This window comes from Aricia agestis, chromosome 10 (genome assembly GCF_905147365.1).
Source record: "Aricia agestis chromosome 10, ilAriAges1.1, whole genome shotgun sequence".
NCBI lineage: Eukaryota > Metazoa > Arthropoda > Insecta > Lepidoptera > Lycaenidae > Aricia > Aricia agestis.
The window spans coordinates 9,799,076-9,826,596 of NC_056415.1; the positions used below are offsets into that span (position 1 = coordinate 9,799,076).

General features: G+C 34.3%; 3 protein-coding genes and 1 long non-coding RNA gene across 14 annotated transcripts in view; 3 read left to right on the forward strand and 1 right to left on the reverse strand.

Annotated features, from left to right (window-relative positions):
* The window catches only part of LOC121731317 (polypyrimidine tract-binding protein 1), a 468,460-nt gene extending 465,028 nt beyond the window's left edge, over positions 1-3,432 (forward strand). For all 10 annotated transcript variants that reach the window (XM_042120704.1, XM_042120708.1, XM_042120706.1 and 7 more), the window contains one exon: positions 66-3,432. In XM_042120704.1, coding sequence (XP_041976638.1) covers positions 66-198 — 133 coding nt within the window. In that variant the 3' untranslated portion in view covers positions 199-3,432. The remainder of the gene's footprint in view (positions 1-65) is intronic.
* A 6,458-nt stretch (positions 3,433-9,890) lies between these two features.
* Positions 9,891-10,873, forward strand: LOC121731321. 2 transcript variants are annotated; one of them, XR_006036211.1, is made up of 3 exons: positions 9,891-10,088; positions 10,168-10,385; positions 10,614-10,873. It is a non-coding gene; the product is annotated as an uncharacterized LOC121731321 (long non-coding RNA). The 2 variants fall into 2 exon arrangements; XR_006036210.1 differs by having other exon boundaries at positions 10,168-10,370.
* Positions 10,874-12,781: 1,908 nt separating this feature from the next.
* On the forward strand, positions 12,782-15,331 carry LOC121731320 (RPII140-upstream gene protein). The gene is made up of 6 exons (XM_042120716.1): positions 12,782-13,118; positions 13,314-13,479; positions 13,590-13,678; positions 14,128-14,261; positions 14,388-14,496; positions 15,154-15,331. The coding sequence occupies exons 1-6, from the start codon at positions 12,973-12,975 to the stop codon at positions 15,272-15,274; spliced, it is 765 nt and encodes a 254-aa protein (XP_041976650.1). The 5' UTR covers positions 12,782-12,972; the 3' UTR covers positions 15,275-15,331.
* Positions 15,332-16,951: 1,620 nt separating this feature from the next.
* LOC121731319 (twinfilin) lies at positions 16,952-26,098 on the reverse strand. The gene is made up of 9 exons (XM_042120715.1): positions 25,935-26,098; positions 25,148-25,225; positions 24,832-24,943; positions 24,517-24,679; positions 22,854-22,987; positions 20,010-20,113; positions 19,258-19,401; positions 18,176-18,294; positions 16,952-17,548 (listed from the first exon to the last, which is right to left on the reverse strand). The coding sequence occupies exons 1-9, from the start codon at positions 25,957-25,959 to the stop codon at positions 17,396-17,398; spliced, it is 1,032 nt and encodes a 343-aa protein (XP_041976649.1). The 5' UTR covers positions 25,960-26,098; the 3' UTR covers positions 16,952-17,395.
* Between the last annotated feature and the right edge of the window lie 1,423 nt (positions 26,099-27,521).

Genomic DNA, 27,521 nt, shown 5'->3' on the forward strand with positions numbered 1-27,521 from the left:
TTTTTGTCATAAAAAAGCAAACTTTTTCAAACTGTAACTGTAACAAAAAAATAAATCAATTCCAGGAAGGACCGCAAGATGGCGCTGGTGCAGCTTCCGTCGATCGACGACGCGGTGGCGGCGCTCATCAAGATGCACAACTACCAGCTCTCCGAATCCAACCACCTACGAGTGTCCTTCTCCAAGTCGAGTATTTAAATAGCTCACCGGAATATCACACAAGTCGCATCCGTGGCGGGGACGTATCTTCAAAAGTAGCGCACACGGCAAAGATACGACATGTCTTAAGAATCGTCATACATTTGTATGAACACAATTAAACGTATCTTCGCCGTGTGTCGCGCAAGAGTCTTCTCTCGTTAGGCAATGTCAAATTAATTAAGGACTTCTAGATACGCCCGCGAGAAAGCGCCATCTAGCGATGCGACCAAATCGTACCTCTCAAAATCGAGAACTTCACTCGACTGAATTATGATATCTGTATTACGCTTACTCGGATCAGTCTAGATCTTAAGTACTGTTCTATTTCTCTAGTGAATACGATTTACTGTTATCTTAGTTACATAGACCTTTCACTAGGCAGCTAATTGTTTTTACATTGTGAAGCGAGTGACGGTTATGAATGCGAGCACATATCAAAATGCATGTAACAAAATTCAATATTATTTTGATGAGTTGGGACAAAATTTCCAGTGAAGAAATCTTTTATTTGCAATAGATTTAATTCATAATCGTCGTTTGCTGGTGACCTACCACTGTTTCATTAGAGAGGTTATTTTGTGTGGTATTTCATTCCATATTTTTAATTGATTCAATATATTTTTATATACATAGTTTATTTCCAGTGATTTCAGTTAAACGAAACAGCTACTGAATATTTTAACACTGAAGTTAGAAAGAGATGCAGCAGTTTTAAATATGACAACTATTTTAAAGCGTAGCTAACTTCACGGTGTTCGTACTGCTTGCAATTAGATTGCGCTAGAATTATTTATTTTTGGCGAATTTTTTATTACGCAATGTGAGACATTGCTCCGATTGTTTATGATTATTATAGCACATTATTATTATTGAATATTTTATTATATTAAACACTGAAGCACATGTTAAAATAATCCTCCGTCACATATAATTTGCAGTTATTACTCCTAAGATTATATTTTATACATAATATATTTTATTGTCTATTTTAATATGCACAATTTATGGCATTTTGGTAATTATAGTTTTGTGCGCATACACATTTACGTGTGTACTAATGGATCAAATGTGTATGTGTGTGCAATATTAGTTGTTAGTCAAGATTTAGTTTACCTAAATAACTCGTCTTCTCTTCGGTATCAGCCGGGCTCCCCTCGTTCTTCCGTGTTCGTTTCGTTTAGGATTCGAGTTCTATTAGTTGTCTCTCGATTAGTTAGTGTAATCACGACTATTATCGCTAGTGACCTAGTGTTTATATCACTATAGTTTATTATGTTCAGTGACATAATAGTGACATGATGCATTTATCTCGATGTTAATTTATATTAATGGTAGCTACATAAATGCTCGTGTGTACGGTACACTAATTATAGAAAAATATATTTATTGTCTCCGGTCAAGGATTCCCACTCGACGTGGACTTTTACTTTTAAAGTATGAACATCTAAGTATTTAATTATTGTGAACAGTCTGCGGACGGATTCACGTTTTCATAACTAAAATAACAGTATTTTAGTTGGATACGCTGTGACTCGACACTCTGTTACTCGGAACTTCACTTCCTATCGATGATTCTTTTTCACACATCTTTGCCTTCGTAAAATTAGAAATGCGTCTAGTCCATTACGAGAGAGATTAAATTCGTGAATTAAGTAAATGAATAGTGACTAAATTTCCTTCGCAATACTTAAGCTCTGACCTACTTAGGATTGTCGGATAGTCGGTGGCCGCGATTTCTCAGTTAGGACCATTTTAAGTGTTCAGTTACGTCCAATCTATGTGATTAGGCAAAGCATGCGTGAAACAGATACCTGATTTGATTTAAGGTATATAATTGGTAAAAGCTTAGTAAAATTAAACATATCTAAACATATCCCGTAATATCCCTGGGAATTTCTGTGACTTCAGTGGTAGGCCTAGGTCCGCCGGGCCGGGCCAGCGTATGCCGACCGGTGTACTCCAGTCACAAAGAGTATTTTTTATTTTTAAGACATAAATATCACATATTTACACTATTATAAAATTATAAATACATCACGTGCCGTTGTAAGAACAATAGAGCTTAGTAAGAAAATTAAATAAAAAAATTAGATTGTCGTAATGTAAGGATAGAGATCGGTCTAGGCCGTTCGATGCGCGTGCGCACAAGACGCGGTCCTGCGCAGCGCATGCATGAGCGTGCGCATTGTGGGCGTGATCATCGGACGAGCCCCTAAATAAGATGTGTAAGTAGTTCGGTTAAAGTAATTTTAGGCGACCAGGGTGTGGTGATATTTTGCACGTTTTTGAAATGTTTTTCTATAGGGTACAGAAATGTGCATGATTGAGTGAGTATTGCGTTCGAGACGGAATCGGTATCGCAGCTATATTGTAAAACAGAATCACAAGAAAGAGATTACATATCTATCGTACTCGGCGCTACACACCGGCGCGCGGCGGCGCCCGCCCCGGCTCGAAGTAGGCGACCGTGTAGCGTCTAAGGCCTAAGTTTCTCAGTTACTGGTATTGACTATATAGATAACTTATAGGATTTATGTGTTTAGAGAAGTATTTTAAATATTTAGGGTAATATCGTAATATTATAATTATAAAAATAATAATCAGTGTTTAGGACGAGATGCCAAATTAAAGTCAATACACATTATTTTAGGTAAAACGTAATTGAATTAATCTTAACGTTTATTAAAAAGTTAATGGAGATGTTACAGTTAAATTATATTTGAGAGTTTTATTGAGCGCAATATATGCAATTTTATTCATTGTAAGCGAATTGTTTCCATTTGTTAGTTAAAGTTATGCGTTGAATGAAATATTTAAAAGTTAATTTTCCTTGTTCGATACGCGTCAATTATGCACGCACTGATTGGTACTAAATATTATTGTAAATGTCTTCGTGTTTCGTGTACAATGCTCATGTTCAGTGTCTAGTGCCGGTTTTACGACTGCATTCCAAATTCAAACGTGACGTTTTAAACTATAATTGTCCAAAAAACGCCACTAGAGGCGCCACAGGCGCATAAATACAAAGAGAGAAAATATCTGCCTTTGACGGTTGTGTAGAGAGAAACTGAGATATTTGCAGTCGTGAAAACGCACCAGGCTTTTCTGCTTCTTATTGCGCTTCTCAATATTATCTATCTGTAAACTGTGTTCTTGTATTTCTCAGTAAAGTCAACATATCAGTAGGGTGATTTCGGTATGGCGCATGATGGTTTATTTCCTTCACTTTTTATAATATTTTCTTTACTTTCTATGTAGCTTTCTACGTTACTTTTCGATGTTATTTAAAGTGTCGTCATTCATTTCTAGCATTAAGCCTTTTGTGTGGTTAATTTCATCCTTATTTTTAATTTCATAATTAAACTACTATTATATAATTAATAATATTTTTGTTCTTTATTTTTTCCTTTTCCTACCTCCTTTTAATTTTATTTTTAATTTATTATTAACATTAATTTTATTAATAATTTAATATTATTTATAAAATGAATATCAAGCGTCTACTCATATCCAGAGATTTCTACATATCCATCCATTTCATTAATTTCAGACTTCATTTTTCAATTAGCCAAATGTTAGAACTATTTGTAAATAAAAACTTATAAATTTTAAAAGGGATCAAAATACTAAAAATGTACGCTGTACACTATCGGTACTCTAGACATATTCGTACCTACTTTTAGATCTATAGTCTACACTTTGTCTGGAACATAACATTATGCTAGAATAAGACATGCAAGGTGCATTTAAACTTGAATTGTCAATTGTTTATTGTAAACAAAATATGCAACTTTTAACTTGAAAAAATTGTGAGGTTCTGTCACAATATTTAAATATTAAATTCTTAATAAAATCTTCACTAATTAATATTGTTTAAGCCTCTAGTACTTGCTATGTGACGGCTATTATATCAAGCGTTGATTGGTATATTACTTGTTCTAGCATAACTACAACCCAGACCAATAGCTACCTAAAACGTTTCAATATCAACTTAACTATGCTGCTTCACACTTACATTAGCAAAGTTTTAGGCGAAATTCCAAATTGTTAAAGAAGGTACGGGGTAAGGGACTGTGAAGCTGTGATATGAGACTTTAAGCCGATTGTCGATCGAGCTTCAGTTCCTGAGGCACATTTGTGCAACTTATATTGCAGCGTCACACTCGATGTTTTTATGATATTAGCGAAATACGCACAGGGTATAAATGAATTTGATTCTCATCCGCGAATTGGTTCTGTGTCGTCCCTTATTCCTTCTGCGTTGAAAGAACTGACTCACTATTGAAACGTTGACCTAGACTCGTGTAACTGCCAGTCACTAGGCCCACTCGAACACACCTATGATGTGGCAGTTATCCTCGCCGCGCGAGTGTAAATACTATACACTTTATAAATAATTTAAAAATAAATTTAATAGGCTCTACTACAGATTATCATAATCATTACTTTTAAGATTTAATAGATATATATCCTCTGATTTTAGTAGTCGCTCTAGTAACCTAACCTGCCTACATAAGAGAACTCCTCGTAGTGTCTTGTAGATATATACCCGGATCTGTTATATCTTAGGGACTTTCTAATTATTTAAATGGTGTGCAAAAATAAAGGGTTGTGTGTAAAGTTAAAATAGTAATAAATATAAATTATTATTAACTTCCTCGTGAAACATAGAAATTACTCGTTTTCTGCACACCCCTCTCGTTTTTCTCCTTCTACGATTTCTGAGAAACCTTGAAATATTTTGATAACAATATGCCAAAGACCAATAATTGGGACAAAATAACAGGGATCTATATCAATATTTAATTTCCATCTATTCTTTATAGAAAATCAAATATTACCCCATAAAGCTTTAAGAAGCATTTGTAATTCAAAGATGTTTATTTAATGAATTATTTTGTGTGTAACCGCCGCTGGCCGCGATCGGTCATAAGTCATAACTATCTATGTTACAAGCTGTTATGTGAAATATATAAATATACACTATTTTACCGTCTAAGTGACTACACTATTAAACTCTAGATTTATTCTTTGTCATTTTATAATAAAATATAGTTTAAAAATCCGCTCTGTTGTTCATATTTATCTCCTAAGTAGGATTGTAAATTATTACTTTGGCTTAACTATATTTTAAATAGGAATTTATACCAATATTATACAATGGTCGGAACAGAGGGCCTTACAGCACATACAGGAAATAATCCGACCGAAAATACGACATATTATTATTGCACACGTCCACGTATACGTGAACGCAAGTTTTTGTTCATTGTCTGTGCTGGTGCCGCGTATAGCATGTAAACATTGCAGTGATATTATATCATACTACTACATTGTTCATCAAAATTTAAAAGTGAAAGATAGCTATTGCCCGGTTTCCGTATTATCATATAGTAATCTCTGATATTATTATTTAAAAACAAACTTATCCGAAAGCAAAGCAGAGTCACAAAAGCGCCATCTAGCGATCAGTAGTTGAGACAGTACTAAATTCAAGAATCAAAATATGAAATAGACCGGGGGACGAGCAGCACAATACAACATGAGGTGAGGCATTTTCAATACTCGACGAAATGACATTTGGCTATTATATTAGAGGAAAAAAAAATTGATTACTGAGTAAATGTAGCTTAAACCTAAATAATTATTTACCCAACGCATGGACACCGCGCGCGGGAAGGGTAGCGGCGCGGTGTTTCTTTGGTGACGCACGCCACGCCGCCGACCGCATAGTATGCCTACTTGCCTAGCCACGTAATTCACTCAGGATCCATGATTCATTTATTTAAAGGGAAATTTGGTAAAAAATTAAGTACCTAATTTTATTACATAATTATAATGAGAATCGAGTACCGAATACACTCCTTAAGTAAGTATTGCAAATGTCTCACCAGTCATGCAGTATATCAAACTGTAAATTACGCAGTAACGCGTGTTAATATAGTTACAACTTGGGACTAGATGCCAGTCAAATAAATCAAAATTACATAATATAAGTATTAGTAATGTTAATAAATTATGAATCTTACCCGCACAGCTAGGTGCTAGCCCTTATTCAGGCTGATTTCGCGGTGCTACGGGCGTTGATATTGTCCTGCAAGCAAATAATTTAAATCAGTAAAAAGGCAGGTGATAAAACGGCTAAAACAGCTGGTTTACAAACCTACCCCAATTAGTGATTTTTCGCACCTAAGACCTGCCTAACTTTTCCTTTCCAAATAAGTGTAAAGAGCTAACGTGTTTAGTACCTGGGTGGTAGCAGCATGGCACCCCACGGTACAGCTGTGTACGGCTCAGCACGGCTCGGCTCGGCACAGGCTGACGCGGCTCCACACGGCTTCGCTCGGCGCGGCACGACTCGGCTCCGCTAGCCCGGCCTTTAAGCCTGGCATCGCTCGGCTCGGCATGGCTCGGCTCCGCTAGGCTCAGCTCGGCTCTGGTCGACGGGCTCTGCACGGCACGGCTCGGCCAACACTACACTGTACCGCACTCCAAAAAGACATCCGTCTTCAAATCTATAAAAACAAAAAATATATTTGACTATATGACACGGTGAATTTTGTGTCATTTTCCTCTTAATACAAATTTTCCCAGGACTTCCAAGTTTCACGAATATATTTTCAATACTATTAGCTAAATCGCTACACCCATTCTGGAACTGTAACGAGACTAACATAATGTTACATTTTTAAATCCATTTTTTGTACATATAAAAATATTTTTAACTTAGGTACTTACATCTACTATTTTTGGTGCCTGTAGAATTTGTGCACTCTTGTAGGGCGAGTAAATTAAACACAGAATACTGTATCACTAAGCACTAAAAAGACTAGAGAGCTCGCTCTGCCCGGGCTCCCAATTATATCACCCCATGCTTATCTTTAATTAATAATTATTATCAATACCGTACACTACAGTGCCACTAAAATTTAAATCAACACTAAAAAGGGGTTACATACAAAAAGTTATTTTTGCCTACTTTTGATCGATAGCAAATCAGTTATAACTTATAAATTATAATATACCTATAATATTATATAAATTAATTAATAACATTTAACATTTAACAATTAGTCCAACTATAATACTGTGCCTTAACCTCAACCATATTATTAATAATATATATGGTATACCTACTGACTTTCAGTGTATTGGAACACAAATATTGGACAACTCGAGGGTAGTCGTAAGAGCGTCGCTGCAGGAGCGCGACGTCTTCGTTTGCACCGGCGGTCGGTTCTACGACTACCCTCGAGTTGTCCAATATTTGTGTTCCAATACACTGAAAGTCAGTAGGTTCACTGCGACACACAACACTAACTGTATCCGGGTTTACACTTATTTGTTCCGGGTTTGAACCTACTGACTTTCAGTGTATTGGAACACAAATATTGGACAACTCGAGGGTAGTCGTAGAACCGACCGCCCGGTACAAACGAAGACGTCGCGCTCCTGCAGTCCCCTCGTGACCACGGCCGTTGCAACACGGCCGAAACGTCGAGAAAAGTATGTACTCGTAGTAGCATTATCCATACTAATATTATACATGCGAAAGTATCTCTGTCTGTCTGTCTGTCTGTCTCGCTTTCACGCCAAAACTACTGAACCGATTGCAATTGTACACAGTTATTCTAGAGTCTGAGAAAGGACATAGGCTACATTTTAATGTGGGAAAATATCATAATTCCATGAAAATATCGATGAAAATTTGCGCGTGGCCAGCGCTCATCCCGGGGGTCCTGGGTTTAGTCCCGCAGGCGGAACAAAAAGTTTTCAATGTTCCTGGGTCTTGGATGTGTATTAAATAATATTTCAAAAATCTTAAATATATTTTATGTATAATATTATAAAAAATCCAGAAATATATCGATGCAATGAACATTTTAGTTCTAATACAATTCAACAAATGGCGTTTTATTTTTTAATTCATTGTAACATAGAACTAATCATACTTATTAGTTATTTATGTTTTTATTTATAGTTTTTAATACGTCAGAATATTATGTTTAATAATATTATCACTTGGTATAATAATAATCAAGCTATCTTATCTTATAGAACTCCTACTGCATTTCTAATATATCTGACAAGTTGACAACAGAAGGCGGTCTAAAATAAAGGAGTTCGAGTGTACCGTGTTGGCATATATTATTCCATCCAGAAAACATCAATGCAATCAACATTTTAATTCTAATATATGAAAACAGATGGCGTTTTAATTTTTACTTCATTATTGTAACAGAACTAATCATACCTACTTTATTATATTATATTGTTTTTATTCATAACTAGCTGTTGCCCGCGACTTCGTCCGCGTGGACTTTAGTTTATAGCGCGCGGTGTCAACAAAATTTGTGTCAAATTTAAAAACTTTTTAAAACCCTGGTAAGTGGTACCCCTCTTAGGGCCGCGCTACACCGGAATGGCAGCGCTGAAAGTGCTCGCCTCGCCGCTGCCATTCCGGTGTAGCGCGGCCCTTAATTAATTAAAATACCCAAAAACAGCTGTGCAGTGTGCACATAGTCTATACTAATATTATAAATGCGAAAGTATCTCTGTCTGTCTGTCAGTCTCGCTTTCACGCCAAACGCCAAAACTCTAAAGCCTGAGAAAGGACATAGGCTACTTTTTTACTGGAAAAAAGGGTTGTAAGGGGGTGAAAATGCGTAAATTTGTTCAAATTAAGTTAGTTCCAAAAATTCATAATAGATGGCACCGTCTTCTACATCGCGCTTGCTTAAAAGTCTTTCTATAAGAGGTGGTATCATCTTACATTTAAGTTTTGATTTTATTCGATTGTTATATCTATTCTACGGTATTAAATAACTCAGTACCTACTTTATCTGTGCAGTGACGTAACCTTAAACCTATCAATGATAAATAGTTTATGGGTAATGTTGTGTAATTGGGGGGTTAAATAAGCTTTAAAATTTGGCATAAAATATAAAGTTTAATATAAAAAAAAATGAAATACTTATTGTGTGCACACTGCACAGCTGTATTGATTTAATTATTTAATGTTTGACCAGGGTTTTTTTATAAAAGCTTTTGACACCAATTTTGTTGACATCGCGCGCTATAACCTGAAGTCCACGCGGACGAAGTCGCGGGCAACAGCTAGTTACTTAAATAAGTCGCGTTAAGTCCCGATCAAAAAAGTTTAATTATAATGCAACGCGAAAGTTTAAAATGTTATCTTAATTTCTTTACTTTCTTGACGGACTATAAATCCTTTCTATCTCTGTTAGCTACCACTTTCAAAAGTTTTCGCAAATAAAATCGTTGTTCGTCTTATGAAAATGAAGCTACTCACAATAAGTTAGCTTGGTAGTGGGTAATAAAAAAAATTTGTTCTACGGAACCCGCAGGGCTATCACGTAAAAATAGCGATTAACAAACCATCAGCAAAAATCGCGCGATGATCGCGCGATCGATTGCTGGGTATAAAAAAAAATGGTATCATGTAAGCGATCGCTCGCGGATCGCTCGCTTATCGTTTCAATGCACTTTTGCGAGTACACTAGCGCCAAAAACAATTTAGTAGCAATCAAAGGAACTATTATTGGAATGTCAAATCAAACAAACTTCGACAATGTTTACAAGTGTTCACGTTTCTAATGTATACAAAAGTACTCTGCGTTCGCTTTAGTTGTGATTGTTTCGTGAACAAAATAACAAGTGAGCGAGATTATACAAGTACAATGCTGTAAAATGTAAAATCTTTGGTATTTCACCAATGTATTAGCTGGATTTCCTTGTGAAATAGCCAAAGGAGTAGATCTTGGGTCAATCTGAAAAGAAAATGTTGAAAACCGTAGAATAATCTTGCCCATGAGCCTAAAGCTCTAGAATCTAGATCAACAAAATCTTGAGAACAATAGAAAAAGGTAAGCATCCTTAATTTGTACTTTCCTGATGTTACTTCTCCCTTTTTTGCCTTTTCATAACACTTTTCTATTTTTGTAGTACTGGGCTGACCTTAAAAGTTAAAAGCAATAGCAAGATGAAGCTATGGCTAACAGAGGTGGTACTTTGGGGCCTGCTGATGCTGCTGGTAATCAAAGATGATGATATGGCTTACCAATAAACAAAGTCGACAATGAAGTCTTGGCTTTCATCGCAGAGCACTAGTATTTGGTGATGGTGAACATAGAATTTTATTATACTCTGTAAGTACTAAGTAGGTAAGTTCTACAATTTCTAACTAACCTATTAAAAACATAATCTTAATAATTACCTATATTTTTATTAGATAAGTGAGTTTATATAGTGAGGCTGAAATGCCAAACCATCCAATACAATATTATCGGATGATTTCTGTGAAAGTAGTTGTTCCTTACAGTAAATTTTAAATAAGTTTTAAACTATACAAAAAAATAAGTATTTTTTATTAAATTAACTTTATTTTGCAGATATGGATTTCATGGAAGCTGGGCTGTCTGATTCAAAGTACCATACCGATGACAAACTACGGAGTGCTGCTGAATCAACAATATTTGACTTGTCTTATTAGTTATAACAAATATTTATTATTGTTAAAATCATTTTAAAATGAAAAACTTTGTGTTAAAATAGATGACTGTGTGAAACTACATATTATACTTTGTCATATTAAAATTATAATAAAAGTTGTCATATACAGTGTTACCTATAGTTTGGGGTTTATATTAAATAAAAAACTCACTTTGTATGTACTTTATTTCTTTATTTTGTAAATTGACATTTTATAACATTATATAACTGATATGTACTGATAATAATTATTAACTGTTAACAAAACATATTTTAGTGAGAATACAATAAAAAACCTTTAATAATTTGAATGTAATTTTGTTTTTGGTTCAGAAACCCACATTAGTATTAAATATGTAATTGATTATTAGGAATACTAAACAGAATACAGCTATTAATAGAGTTACTATAATTGTTAATTATTAACAAATGCAAAGTAACAACTTTAAAGACTATATAGAGTTATAGACTATACTGAAGGAATTGAGTGATATTGATAAATTTACATAAGTAGGTACATAATTGATAAAAACTTTACTTTGTAAGTATTAAATAAATTTGTAATAAAAATAATAGTTGTATTTTTATTTTAATATATAGTACATGTTAATATTTACAATATTGATATTTAAAACATCAGGATGAAACACTAATAAAGAAATTAACATTATTCATAAGAGCTTGTAGCACCTCCATCGTGGGTATCGCAGACCCCAGACACAATAAATTTTCAATTGTTATGCGGCAGCCAGCTGCCGCTTGGGGATTGATAGGTTTTAAGCAGTATTCTGATTTTAATAAACCTTTTTAACATTGGTTATAATATATTTCTGTTATTATTAAATAATACAAGACTAAATCTTTTATTTACTGTTGCACATTTCATTATATTGGAGATTATGCATAAAATAATTAGTCATAAAGAAAATGTTTTACTTACTACTTAAAAATAAACCTTATTTCTGATGTAGGTTTAAAAGTACTTATTCCATTTAATTCTACTTACATGAAGATAAATAACAATAACTTAATAGTAAACTACATGCAAATGAAACAAGTAACACTGTTTTACTGCTTTATTTTTCACTTCATAAAGATCACAACCTCTGCAAGTTCTTTGCGGTCTGCCACTCACTAAAAGCTGGTTCTCACTTTTTCAAAGAAACTGTAACATCCTGCAATGGCTTAAGTGTGGTCCTAAACTTGTTGAAGCACTTGGAAGTCGTCGTACTGGCAGGCGACGTGATAGTTGTTGCAGATGTTTCGCAACAACACAGCACATGTGTTAATTGTTGTTTTTCTTGTCAATGTGTTTAACTCGTCACAAACAGCTCCTTATTCAACCCTTGTAATGGGTTTTAAACTCAGAGTCAGACAGTTCCAGTGCCTGGGCTCGGTCGAGATTGCGAGGTCTTATTTAGCTGTATTTCTGGCTACATCTCTTGGTTCTCCTTCAAGAATGGCTTCTAATATGAGCACTGTATGCGCCAATGTTATAAAAATACGTTTTACAGTTTAAATATTGACGCAAAACACAACTAACCTCTCAGCGATAAACAAGCAATCGGTAAAAAATCACCTTTGTTGTGATCGCTATTTGACAGTTCAAATTGCTCGCCGATCGCGATCACATTGCTGTCAAAAGCCTTACGTGTAACGTGATACGAAATAAATTGCAAAAGTATGGAGATTTAGCGATTGTAATGCAATTATAGTTCCTTGATTGTTCGGCAGAGGGAGTACTGTCGCTCGATTGCAATCGTATTGTTTTTGCTGATACATAATACGAAATTGCGATTTTTGCGCAATTTTTGCACAATTTTTGCTATCGTTTTGCTTTCGCGAGATACATGATAGCCCTGCCGGATTACTAGACCGTTGAGCCGCTAGCCGCCATCATGCCAAAAAAAAAGAAGACAGTCAATTAGACATTGACAATTGACATTGGCCTCCGTCATCCGTGAGGAATGTGATAATATGTGACATTGTCATTTTTAATTTTAATTATAATTTTCAAATAAATAATCGAACAATCGAATTTCTGAAATGAAATTTTATTTGTTTTTACAAAACTATTATTTCAATTTTCAACATTTGCAGGTCGATAGCTTAATGTAAATCAAGTGATCTTGCTACAAAATTTTTATTTGTGTCGGTAACTATAATTTATTACAGACAATTCTCATCTTGCCAGCCAATGTTTTAGAAGCTATGAAAATAAGAATGAATTAAAATTAACTACTCAAGAGTCAAGACAAAATGTTGAGAACAGTTGTAAGATTATCACCATCTTTTATTCCTATCCTTACAAGATCAAACGAATATGACCACAATATATTACAGAAAAGCGAGTCTGCAGTAGAGAAAACTGGTTGGGAGAGAGTAAAGGATATGTTTAAGAAAAAGTAATTATTACTATTTATTGAATTTCTATAATATATTTTTATTTCTTTTTCTAGGAACTGACCTTTTAGACTTAACAGTTCCGGAGTAAAAACAAATAAATTCTTACCTATAGGGAAATCTTAACCTCATACAAAATATAACTTCAGGTCTTATTGAACACAATGAGGTTTAATGCTCACAATTATTATTTTCAGTGAATTTGATGAGCCGTCAAAAGAATTGCACACTATTGGTCAAGCAACCACATTTGGTCTTTTCTTGGGCGCAATGTTTGGGGGTGTTGTGAAATCTAGACATGCATACATAACATTCATCGAAAATAACCAGGCTACTATTTTTCATTCTACAAAAGAAGCACAAGTAAATTGTTTAATTGCTAATAATTTATACTATTTTAAATATATTTAAATGATATTTTTTAATAACCTTGGGTTTCTACTAATATTGGAATTAATTAAATTTTTTTTTAGAAAAAGTTGCAAGACCAAGTGACACTATCATTTGCAAAAGGTGCTTACCACTGGGGATGGAGGCTTGGCTTGTTCTCCGGAATGTTTAGGTAATTTGTTCACTTGAAAATAAATAAGGACAGGTTTCCGAGGCTTTTGACTTAATATCTTTTTATCAGTGGTCTTGATACAATAAGGTTTTGACCTTAAATAAACTCCTGTAAAAAAAACTTTCAGTTAACCGGTTACAAAATATATTTCATAATTGATGATGTGAGTGAAAGAACACAATAAGTAACATTTTGTAACATACGGACATTTACCAATTCTTCCCCTTATAACTTGCACAAACCTTGTAACTCATCTACTTCATCACCTGGCTAATATGTTTGGATTCTGGCTACACATAAAATGCACAGGTTTTTTTATTTCATATCATTTTTCTGGCCATAAAGCCACCATTTATACAATAAAAGGCAATTCTTTACTGTCAGTTATTGTGTTCATCCAATTCCTAGATTACTTAGGTTGGTTCATCAAGTCAATGATTGTTTTTCAGTTTTATAGCAACTTCGATATCAGTGTATAGAGACGACTCAACTATTGTGGAATATGTAATAGCTGGTGCCATGACGGGGGCACTATACAAGGCCAACTTGGGAACAGCTGCTATGCTCGTGGGTGGTCTTTTAGGTATGACATAGATTTTATCATTGATGATGATGTTTCTGATTTTCCAATTGCCTAATGTATTGCACACATGCATAAATAGTCATATTTTTATTCATAATTAGAAAGTATACTTTGATTTATTTTCAGGTGGAGTTTTGAGTACTGTTGGTGGTTTAGTGATTTTAGGTTTACTCAAAATAAGTGGCTTATCAATGGCTGAGATAAGAGCAAGTCTATATAGGATAAGAGAAGCAAGGTATAATAATAGCATAAATCACATTTAATGTGGTTTATAATTTTTTTTTAACTTAGGATGGTTATAACTTACTAGACCTTCCGCGCATCTTCACCCGTTTAAATTAGATATTTCACAGACAAATTAGTCCACAAAAAATAGCCTATGATCATTCAGTGGTCTACTTCCTATCTGTGCCAAATAACATAAAAATTGCTCCAGTAGTTCTTGAGATAAGCCCTTCCAAATAATTTCCCCCATTTTTTCAGCATTTTCCTCTGTTTCTTCGCTCCTATTAGTCTTAGCATGATAAAATATAGCCTAGTCGTCCTCGATAAATGGGCTATCTAAAACTGAAAGAATTTTTCAAATCGGACCAGTGGTTCCTGAGATTAGCGCATTCAAACAAATAAAACTCTTCCGCTTTTAGAGTTTCTGGTAATAGTTATAACAATAGATAATATTGCTCTCTATATTATATATTTTTTGCCTTTATGTGTTTTGTTTTTAGTTGACTAGTCTAGTCATAGGACTGTTATGATAATTGCATTTGTTTTGTGCAAACATTATTAACACCTCGATCGTTTGAATCGCAGACACAATAGTTTTTTAATTGTTATGCGACCGCCGGGTGCCGCTTGGGTATTGATGGGTTATCAAACTGTAATTTATTTTCAGACAAGAACAGATGAATCAGGGTGCAGAGAAAACAGCTACTGAGAAACATGACGATCTAACAAGACATCACGACAAAATAATAGAACAGAAAGGAGCAGTTAAGATTGAAGAGTTGCCATAGACAAAATAAATAAATTATATAGACCTAATTTAACATTATGAAATAAAATGTAAATAATATAGTTGGAATAAATTTTAATTGTTTTTAATGGTTACTTTTTAAAGCTATGATAATAGTTTTATTAGATTAAGTTTTATTTTGAGCATTAAATATGATAGTCAATAACCATGTCTACTTTCAAAATTTTCTGTGTAGACTAACATTATTAAGGTGTTCGTTAAGAATTTAAAGAAAGTACAACTTATATTCAAAAGCATTTATTAATAATGCTACAGGGTACATACAAAAATATTATGAAATATAAAATTGCATAATTTTGTGCTGCATACCAATGATTTGACAAATTAAATATTATTATAATTTATCTTTACAAATATTTTATATAATAAAAGATATTTTGAAGAAACTATAAATTTCTTGGCTACTTATAGTAGGCTGAAGTAAAATATGCAATAATTTAAAAAAACAATTTTATTATGAAGTAATTATTAAATTTTAATTTGCCTCTTACTAAGGAAAAGATCCACACTGTGTATACAAACCTTATATTACAATAATTTACAACACTTTGCCCTTGTATAATGTATTGTATGTAAAACGACTTTTCGAACACAATATCAGGCAAGCACAAAATCATAATTTAAGTCCAACATCTGTATTCGCAATGTGGATCTCTAATTATTGAGATTTGAGGAGGTAAACCTACAGATAACCGTTTAATTAATTAGAAACTAGAAAATAAGTTAAAAACTGGCAAGACTTAAATTCATTATGAAATTCACACAAAAAGCAACTACATACTTTTAAAAGTTACTAGTATAAAATATATTTCATTCAATATTATTGCATATTTATTTGCTTATTAATACTGTTTCCATTATTAAATTTCATAGACCTACAAATTGATTTTTTTTGCAGATAATATATTCCTATAAAAATAATATGATAATCAGTAACCAAATTAAATATTTTATAGTTTGAATACATATTACGCATATTACATTATACAGTTTAGTAATATAATAGAATACAATAATTATTATTATAATGCTTTCCATACAAGGTTTCAGTGATGGTAATAGGTTTAATTTTATTGAAACCAGGCCAGCTGCACTGGAGTAATTTCATAGTCCAATCCAAGTTTTATAGAATACAATAAAAATGTTATGGATAGACAACATTTCAAAACGTAAAGTATTTCCGAGTGATTTTTAACCAGTGGTTATTAAAATATAAATCAGTCACAGTAAACGAATTTCATTCAACAAAATCTACAATCACAATATTATTAAGTATATCAATCTAATTTTTATACATAAAAGAATTTAACATTAAAATTTGTATAGTAGAAGAAAAAATAATGTGTGATACAACGTGATATTATCACCACACCAACGAATTGTAAAATCTATTCCACGATATCCAATATAAATAGTAAATCTTAAATTATATTACGGGAATTATAAACATACAAAAAGTTAAAATAATTCTGCTATCGTGCTTTACAACGAATTATCACATCCGCAACAGGGTGAAGTATTATGTATAGTCCGTCAAGAAAGTGAAGAAATTAAAAAGTAGCAACATCATAGTGTCATCCCTTTTTTCTTAGATTGATTTGAAAGTGATGACACTACGATGTTGCCACTTTTTAATTTCTTCACTTACTTGACAGACTATACCTACTCTATCATAGAAACCTCTAATTAAAAATATGTGTTTAACGGTCGAAAAAAGTATTTCCTAATAAAGACCTAACAGACATTAGGTACTTACTTTCTCAATGTAATTATTTATTTAAATAATAATTAATATCCATAATATTATTATAAATGCGGTGTGTCTTAGGCATGGGATAGTCTTTATCTCGGAAAAAACCGGGACAGTGTCTTCACACCAAATTTCATCAAAATTGGTTCAGCTATTTAAGCGTAATGAGTTAACAAACATACTGACTCACTTTTGCGTTTATATTATTATTAATGTAGAAGTAATGAACAAAAAATTAATACTTCTCAATTAATGAATTGATAACTCATTATAAAATCACATAGCAACAAGTAAATTTGTAAATATTTAAAAAACTATAAAAAATCGGAATCGATAAAACATGGATGTAAGTTATTGAGCAGATTGCGATTTAGTGATTCTTTTGGCACCGCGATTGGGCGGGCCCTTTGGCTTGGCGAACGCGGGTCGGTGGAGGTTCCTTTTAGGATGGATTTCGTCGAACAAATATTCTTCTGTCAGTTCCTTGCCGTCGTCTATTTCCAACTGAAATTAATCAATAAAACCTAAGTATAACAATATCTAAACGCGAGAAATGTATTGTTACGGATACGGGACACGTAGTGCCATCTAGTATGATAGTAACATTTTATAAAAGGGTGTTTTGGGTGGGTTTCGAGAAATAAAAAGAAATAATATGGAATTCTATATCAAAACCCGGGTGCTCAGAATTTTTACATAAACTCCAAATAAACGAAGAAGTACCAAAAGCGCCATCTCGTGCGCAGTAGGTGAGACTTACAAAGTTGAAACGAGAGTTGTTTTGTCTTCTTTAATCCAGCAAAGCAAATATTTTAAAGTTTGCGCTATCTTACAGGGTAAAAGCTACATAGTAAACTGCCAAATCAATTTAACTACCAGCATTACAGTGTTTACTGATTTGACTGGACAATGGACACATACCGTCGTGTACATGATAGATGATGATAAAATATCATACATACGTTTGCTTGTAATATATTGCTGTTTCTCTGTACGAAAGCGTTTATATTTACTCTGTGTTCATAGTGGGTACCATTAAAACATAATGATAGCTAAACTATATATTAAAATAAGAAATATTTGCAAGAAACAATATGTTTGAGCAAGAAAAGTATAAAAAAATCAACATACCCTTTTAACGATTTCAAGACCAAGTTTTTCGATGATTTCTAAAAATTGTCCTTTACAGCTAGAGTACATCATCCTCTCTTTTATAGTGCAGCTGTAGCCAGGCATCGAGTAAATAAAAACTGAAAAAAAAAAAGTTTCAATAGAAGCATGAATCAATAAGTAATGTAATAAGTAAGTTTAATATTTGATATAATAAAATATTATTTTATTATATCAAATATTAAACTTACTAGTCTGTTTTTACTGTCCTCCATTAATAGTTTTAAGGTGAGTATTGACCAACGTTACGAGGTGTAATGTAACTCATGCAGTCAGTACGTCGTGTTACGTCGTGTTACGTCGTTTTACGGGTACTGACTGCAGGAATGCTCGCGATGTAATAAGTTACATTACACCTCGTAACGTTAGTCACTACCCACCTTTTGAGCTGGCGCGCACTACGACTTTTAGTCGCGCGATTATTTTATCGACCTACACAAATTCAAATAAAATGCCACTTTATGACATAAGCTATAGATTTCATTTTGCTCTAAGCCATTGAAAAGCAGCGGCAGCATGGGTCGCTAGACAAATGTCATTAGAAAATGAAATCTATAGCCCATTTCGAAAAGTAATATTTTATTTGAATTTTGGTCGGTCGGTAAAATAATCGCGCGACAATAAGTCGTAGTGCGCGCCAGAGGCATTGAATCAGCGCTCCTAGTGGCAAACAATGGTAACTAATTCGATATATCAACCCTCTAAGGGCCTGTTTCACCACTTCCTGATAAGTGCCGAATAGTCTATCCACAACTTAACTTGACAGATAGAATATGGAGAATCTGTTAAATACGTTGTCGGTTGTGGATAGCCTATCCGGCACTTTATCAGGAAGTGGTGAAACAGACACTTAGAGGGTAAATATATCGAATTAGTTACCATTGTTTGCCACTAGGAGCGCTGAGACTCAGAGACGAATATTACTTAACTACTACTATTCAGAGTGCTTAAGGGCCCAATTATAGTGCGAGCAAACAGAATTAAAAAAAAAATCAGGTCATCCGACCGTACCGTTACTTATATGGGATGGATGTAACAAGTACCTATACTCTCCATGTGATCACCCTCGTGTGTGTGTGTAAACAGGTAGAGGTGGTACCGCGCCTGGTCGCTCGGCACCTGAGCAGGCAAGTCCGTCACGGCTATCACCGCCGCTTTCGATAAACATATCTTCTCCTCTTCTAAGTCTGTAATTATTTGAATTATATTTTCCATAGTCTATGTTTGAATGAATTAGTAAAAGCGACCTTCAGGGCCTGTCCGCACTGCGGATTTTTTACCTTTAGTAATCGCACTGGCGATAAAAATTATATGAATAAATGCGCGAGCACAAATATCGAGCGGTGAATATTTGCAGGGCGGACGGGGTCTTATACATAGCAATTAACCTCTCAAGTCTCATACATACAAAAGTGACAAAGTTTAACTTTACTCTGTAACCTACATATCCTGATACATAAAAGTCGTACTTTATTTTGCCAATTTTTCCATAACTACCATCGAGGAAGTTGATTCCTATGCAATTGACAGACAAACGTTATTTGGTCGAATCACTGACCTCCATTATACAAGTACGCTGGACTAATGAAACCCTTTGAAATGACAGGTATTTTTTGTGCCTATTTGAAGCCTATTTGAATAAATATTTTTAATTCCATTTTACGATTTAGGATAATTATGGCATTACAACAGAAATTAAAAAGGACACTATCAATGTTGCAAAGGTAGTCCTTATCAACCAACATGCATCAACATGTTTAGGAGAGCATTTTTTTCTGCAGAAAAAAAAACTTACCTATATTGAATTGTAAATAATTATAGGAACCACGTTTGAAATCCGCTAAACCCTGTTTGGCAGACTCGGTTATTGGAAATGAGATGCCTCCCATAGTTGACTGCCTGGAAAATGCAAAGGTGTAAAGCTGTTGATATTATCACAGTAATCTCAATTATTTTAAGTGTGTTTTTTCTACATTTGATAAGGTGATCTTCACCAATATAATATAATGTAACCTGTCATGTATATTATAATAATTATAAGGTCAATGTGTCTAAGTCCGGCATACTTTTCTAAAATTAAAGTTTAACATAATTTATTGACTTGAGATTCGCTTTTTAAAGTAACTTGTGTCATCGGAAATTATAGGCTATATATTAATTAGACCTATAATGATCTAAAAATAATCTTAGTTGCCGTATTTTTTAATTTTTTTTTATAAGAGCCTATGCTGTCCCACTGGGCCACTGCTGGGCAAAGGCCTCCCCCAAAGTCTTCTAGTTCTGTCGATCCAACGCAGCCGTAGGCCAACCTGGCTCGTATTTGTCAAGCTTATCGCGCCACCTTTTTCGAGGCCGGCCACGGCGGCGTCGTCCATCATCTGGTACCCATTCTGTGGTGATCTTTGTCCAGCGGTCGGTATGCATGCACTTGTATGGCCTGCCCAGTCCCATTTTAGCGTGGCAGCTTTTATGCCGACGTCTGCAATACCAGTTTTGGAGCGCAGTGTACTATTTCTTATTCGGTCCGCTAGTCTGACCCCTAATATGCTGCGCTCCATCGCTCTTTGACAAACCCCGAGCTCCGACGCCCCGACTCGGTCAATGACCAGGTCTGAGCACCGTAAGTTGGGACGGGCAAAATACACATGTCGACGAGTTTGCGTTTCAGGGAGACTGGCAAATCTCCCTTCATCAGTGTCTTCATGGACCAGTAGCTCTTCCAGGAGTTTTCGATTCGTCGATCGACTTCCTTCCCTTGTCTGTTATCAAAAGAGACTAGCTGGTCCAAGTAGATGTACTCGTCGACATAGTGTATTTCTTGCCCGTCTATCTCAACCTTACGCTTTTTGCCATTGGTCATTAATTTAGTTTTGGACCGATTCATCGCTAATCCCACCTCGAGGCTTGTATTGCTTAGGTCTTCAAGCATGCTTTGCAATTCTGAGGCTGTGGGTGCGAATAGGATGATGTCGTCAGCAAACCGAAGGTTTGCCAGCCTTCTGTCGCCGACCACAATACCTTTTGCCTCCCATGGTACTGCTAACTTTTGGAATACTTCTTCGAGAACACTCGAAAAAAGTTTGGGAGAGAGCGGGTCCCCTTGCTTAACCCCTTTAAGAATTTTTTACTTACGTGGTATTTTTTAAAAACTCGGCGTGTAGACGGACTGCCCTTACAGTTTGAGGTAAGTCCGTCTAGCAGCAGTATAGCCATAACTTGTGAAGAAAAATGCATGGCAACGGTTTCTAGCAAGGCCGCAAAGCGGCCATTCAAATATGTGTTTAAGGTGTCGATAATAAGGTTCGCATTCCAGAGAAAATTAATTTTATATAATTTTAAGGCAAGTCCGGCACATCGTAAGTCTAAGTGGTTGCAAACATTTTCATTAAAATTATAGTGCATTTTTTTTAATAAACACAAGTATAAACATAAATGTTTTTATTACAACTAAATTATATTAATTAGTGCCGGTAAAATCAACAACTTTGCTTCATCATCATTTATGGGATGAGACATTTTTCAACATACTCCCCTACTTAATTTTGATTTGATTATTGTTATTGATATGTCTACTTAGTACCTTTTTTTTAGTTAGTTAAAATAACTTTTTAGTTTACGTCGCAGATTGGGGCCATGCACGCGAAAGTTACGCGTTTTTACCATTATTTTCGCCGCTCAATTAAAATTATAAGAATTGTTGGTCCGGGAGGTAGGATTTTTTAAGAAAATTTCCTGCTCTTTAAGGATATTTTTTCAAATTTTGATTATCTCAAATAATTTTTGGTTTTTGGAATATTAAAAAAACCAAACCCTTCTTTTTTTACTTAGTAGTTTATATAACTTTTGCAATTTTTATCAGTCCCTCTTATATGCTCTATTCGTGCGGTAAAATTTGGGCAATGCTATGATTTAGTAGTCCATAGTTTAAATGCAAATTAACAATAAAGAAATGTATATTTGAAAAGGTTGATAATATCTGATTCGAGGCAAGACCGGCATAATATGACGGCCTTTCCTTATGAAAACTAGACGGACTTCCCAATTATTGCAATTTTAGGTTAGACACAATATGTTGCAGGTGATAATAGCGAAATTAAAGCGATATTAACGAATCGAACACCAGTAATAAGTAAATTACTTATGTAATACAAGAAACTCCAAAAACTCCTTCATATTTCCACTTTTTTACATTTTTTTGGCAGAGACTTACACTCCGATTGCGAGTACAAAACGGAAAAATCGTTTTTTTCGTAACAGGTAGTTAGTAGCGACATGTCTGTTTCTTAGATCAAACTAACTTTGTAATATTGTTTTACCCACTGAGCCATATGAAACTAGTCGTTCAAATATGGAAGTTATTGCCGCTAGACGGACTTACCTCCCAGACGGACTTCGACACATTGACCTTACATTACTAATTATATTAATATTATAGATTATGGCAAACTTAAAAAAACAAGAACAATTTACATATTGTTGCTTGTTTGTTTACCAGCAGTTCCTGGTATTGAAAGTATTTTAAGCGTGAAAGAATAACAGAAAAATTTTTCCGTTCTAAATAATATTAGAATGGAAATTATCAAACTTAAAAGTTTCAGTTAAACATTGCTTTCATAATACATATTATTCTATAAACTACCTGGCATCAGTTCCATAGTTAGTGTTGTGTTCGGTCTGCTGTAACTCCTTCAAGGCCTCTTCCCGGTCGGTCAGCGGTGCCGGAGAGTTCACTCCACTCACATGCGCCTTGTAACCCTTTAAACTTACCTCCTCCTGAAAAGTTAAAGTAAGATTTGTTTGATACTTTTGCAGGCCCGGATCTACGTTTAAAAAAGGGGGGAGCAAAATCCCAATTTGCCACCCTCCAAGCAAAAATAGGTAATAATTTTCATGGTCACACAGGTTTTAACCGCAGAACGAGTTCTACGGAACTTTGTTGAATTGAAGTGGCGGTGGTGAGAAGTCACGCCGAGGTCCCTGGCGACAAGGGCCGCCTCCAAGTCTTTTAACAACAGATAGAATTCTGCGAAACAACGTTGACGGGGTAGCGCGGTGGGCCACCAGTGGCGCACGCAGCGGTGAAGAAAGCGGAAAAAGATTGAGATCTCGCCCCCAAGCCCGCCAAAGAATGAGATCCCCCCCCCCCCCCCCCCTAAACTCCAATTTTTATTCAAGATCAAAAAAACTACTACAATATTGCCACTGCAATAAAATATTTGTGCAAGAGTATATTCCTTTTTTCTAAAAAACAAGGCTTAGATAATTTTAATCATTAGTAATTTTAGTCAGATGATTTAAATAAGTAACCTGAGTTATTTTATTTGACATAAATACAAAACGCCCTAATAAAATCTAATAAACATCGGTAATTTTTGGTAGATACCTGGTATTTTACTGGTATCACTTCAGGTATTCATAACATTTGGGCAATAATTTACAGGCTAAAGTAACATACCTAATATAATTTAAATATACATGTACCTAATTTACAAAATAGCAGAAAAATTGTGTGTAGCTCGCTTTATGGTCGTTATCTCATCGCCGCTATTTTTTCGGAAGATAGTGAAGAAGAATAAAAAATGTGCATGAAAAGTGATTTTATTTTAACCTTTCCGAATGTCTTTCCCATAATATTAAAATGATAAAATGATGTCTTATATGTTTTATTGCAGCATTTGTCCTATTCTGTAAACTATGTAAGTGCGAGAGGGACGAATGCTATTCAAACATAAAAGATGTCCTATTTAGACTAAGATGTCAGAGTATCATCTGGGTTCTAGTAAAAACCATTAATATTAATATAAAAGCTTGTATCAATAAGGATTATTTGACGAAAACATTGTTTAATCATTATGTTGACCAGTAATGTGTAATAATAAGTATAGTAAGTAAAATAATAAATAAAGTAACATATTGCGAAAAGGTTGGCGAAACCTGAAATATTCACATGACAATGACATAAGTCACTTTGGCACCTTTGACAGTGACGTATCTGTAGTAGCATGGTTGTGTGGTTAAAAGCATGGTTATATTATTTCCCATTACATTAGAACCCACTTTATTATTAACAATTAAAAGTGGAACTACACATTTTCCATACAAAACTGCTGTCATACTTAAACATTTATCATAAAAATTGTGACAACTATTTAGAAACTAGCATTCTAATTTTTTCTCAAGTATTTTAATTGCCAAGACACACATTAGTAGTCTTTAAAGAATTTAGTAAAAATGTTACTTGGCTCATCTTGGCGGGGGCACTCCCATGCCCCCAGATCTTTGAAATTAACATAATTATTAACCTTAACAGTTGCATGCATTTCATCTTTGATATGGGCTGATCCAAATTCTTGTTTTAGTGTTGCCTTGGTAGAGGCATACAACATCTTCTGTCTCACTGGTGCACTGTCCGGGGACCAGCTGAGAAGTAGCCACTCATGTCCCAATGAATTTGTTGAATCAAACCTGAAAATATCCAACTTACATTTTAAGGAATATTTTCGAACGTTTAGGGATTGTTATTTTGATACAATACAAGGACAAATTATTTTTACAAACTAAACAGAAGTAAAAGTTATGTTTGGCTATGACAACGTTTAATAAAAAATCACACATACCTGTACAATATGTAGCATGGCAGATCTTCTACAATCAATGATGGTACATATTTATCAAAGTCACTTTCAAATGATCCTTTGACAGAATGATATTTTGCCAATGCCAATTGCTCTGAAATTATATTCAATTTTTTTTTTTATATTGGATACTAAAAACATTGTTTGTAAATATTGCTTTGTTATTATGTTTACGGAATTTACAAGATAAAATGTACAAATTTTAATTATTGTTTAATTTATATACAGGGATTAAGGCTTTAATTCAGTTATTTACATAAACATATTCACACAATATGATGAGAAAAATTACACTTACCATTTTCAATGCTGACTTTCAAAACTCTAATTTTTCCATCTCTGCATTTTCCAAAGTATTTCTTTAATTCATTGTTAGCTGAGGAATAGAAAATAAATATTAACATATTATGTTATTTTTTTTTTTTTTTTTTTTTTTTTTATGAAATAAGGGGGCAAACGAGCAAACGGGTCACCTGATGGAAAGCAACTTCCGTCGCCCATGGACACTCGCAGCATCAGAAGAGCTGCAAGTGCGTTGCCGACCTTTTAAGAGGAAATAGGGTAATAGGGGAGGGTAGGGAAGGGAAGGGAAGGGAATAGTTGAGGGTAGGGAAGGGAATAGGGTAGGGGTTAGGGGATTGGGCCTCCGGTAAACTCACTCACTCGGCGAAACACAGCGCAAGCACTGTTTCACGCCGGTTTTCTGTGAGAACGTGGTATTTATCCGGTCGAGCCGGCCCATTCGTGCCGAAGCATGGCTCTCCCACGTATTATCAGACTGGCCCAATAATAATTATTAGTTATGATTTGTACCTACTTATGATTAGTAAATAGTAATCTGATGTATATTATAATGTAGGTCTGTAATAGCAGGTCCCGAAGGATGAATGTTTTCTATTGATTGATATATTTTTAGACAGGTTTAACCTTGTTAACCTCCTTGGGTCATAACTATTGAATCGTATAAGGTGTGGCTTAGTTAAATGGACAAATCTTTAGTATAATTATTTATAAAAATTAGGACAAAGAGGAACTTAAATTCGGCAATTCACTTATTAGTAAGGAATGAGGAAAATATCAAATACCTTGGATGCCGGTTTGATGAGACATGTTGTTATCACTCCGTGTATAGTGTTAGTATATTTTCACGACTGAATTAATATTTATAACGGGAGTTTTATGTGGGCGATATCGAATTTTATCATAGTTTTTAAAGTGCCAGATTACAAACTGTTCACTCACTGCACTGACGTAAATAAACATTTGACAATTGAATTGACAACTAATCTGGAACACATGTCATTGTCAAATAACATTATATCTTCTTCTTATTAGAAGAGCTTAAAAACACTAAAATTGGCCAGGTTCTTGTCCGGACCATTTTGGTAGGCATCTCATAACTCATTCCCTGTTATTGTTAGAAATGTTTAATTTTAGTAATAAGCATAGAGAAAAGGTATTTTATTTTGTACAGAACTAAAAATACAAAATTGCCCATACTTGTCTCGTCAACTTTCAACTGTGTTCAAGTGGGACCAAGTGATAAATAGTAAATACACGATAAATATGAGAAAAGTGTAATCGGTACCACAACCACTACATTTATACACCTAATAATAATTAGCTGTTCCGATTAGTTATTCGGGAATTTGATTTGAATAGCACAACTTGTTGAAAGATAATAATTATTGCTAATCGAGAATATAAAATTTATCGCTGTAATACCGCACCGCGCGTCGTACAGCGTACTATATTATTGTGATTATTCAAGTACGGTATGGTAGTCTAGAATAAAAGTCTCTAATAACATTATTTTCTGGGCGAATTCATTAATTACTGGTATGTCTATGTTCTGTTCGTGTGTTAGGGTGGGTTGCACCAGAGGCGTGGTTATAGTTACAGTTATGGTCAAAGCTATGGTTATAGTTAAAGCTATATAACTTTAACCTTAACTTTGAGCACAGAATTTGACAGATGACAGCTGGTCCGACAAGGCTTTAAATGAACGTGGGCGGGGGCGCTGCTGGTAAAGGAGAACTGTCAAAAATGGCGATTTTGTATGATGACAGCGTTAGCTCCTTTTTTCGCCACGTTCATTTAAAGCCTTGTCGAGCTCAAGGTTATCGTTAAATATGGCGTCCGTTATTGACTACCAAAGATTTGACATTTTGCATTGTAGTTACAGTAATTAAAATAATTATTATAGAAGTTAATTAACCTAAGTTGGTGCAACCCACCCTTAGTAATAAAATTCATCTGGACTCTTCTGGACTAGACAGATTTTGATGAAAATTTTCGTGTGTTTAAGACGGAATGAGAATAGTTAAAAATACATTTTAATCAAATATTGTAGACCATAATGTATTTCAATTAGGTAATTGTGATTTGTATCGTACAGATTGTAACAGCATTATTATTATTGAAAAAGTTTCTAAGTAGGTAAGTAAGTATTTAAAACTTTCAATTATTTAAAAATTCAGAATGATATTGTATGTATTATGTAGTATGTACTATACGTCTACCAGAATCACATGGCAAAAAGTCAGAAATTAAAATATTGACTCTAGCCATAGCAGCCCCTGTAGACAAGTGGAAAAACGCTAACGCTAACGCTGACGCTAGCGGTACAAAATGTATGGATTTGACATGCGTCAAATGCGTTCATGACATTA

Coding starts and splice junctions, on each gene's coding strand:
- LOC121731320 (XM_042120716.1), top strand. CDS start 12,973: ATGTTGAGAACAGTTGTAAGATTATCACCATCTTTTATTCCTATCCTT. Junction 13,679..14,127: donor TTGTTCTCCGGAATGTTTAG/GTAATTTGTTCA, acceptor ATTGTTTTTCAG/TTTTATAGCAACTTCGATAT. Junction 14,262..14,387: donor GCTCGTGGGTGGTCTTTTAG/GTATGACATAGA, acceptor ATTTATTTTCAG/GTGGAGTTTTGAGTACTGTT.
- LOC121731319 (XM_042120715.1), bottom strand. CDS start 25,959: ATGTCTCATCAAACCGGCATCCAAG. Junction 25,226..25,934: donor TCATCAAACCGGCATCCAAG/GTATTTGATATT, acceptor TCTATTCCTCAG/CTAACAATGAATTAAAGAAA. Junction 20,114..22,853: donor AACTATGGAACTGATGCCAG/GTAGTTTATAGA, acceptor TGCATTTTCCAG/GCAGTCAACTATGGGAGGCA.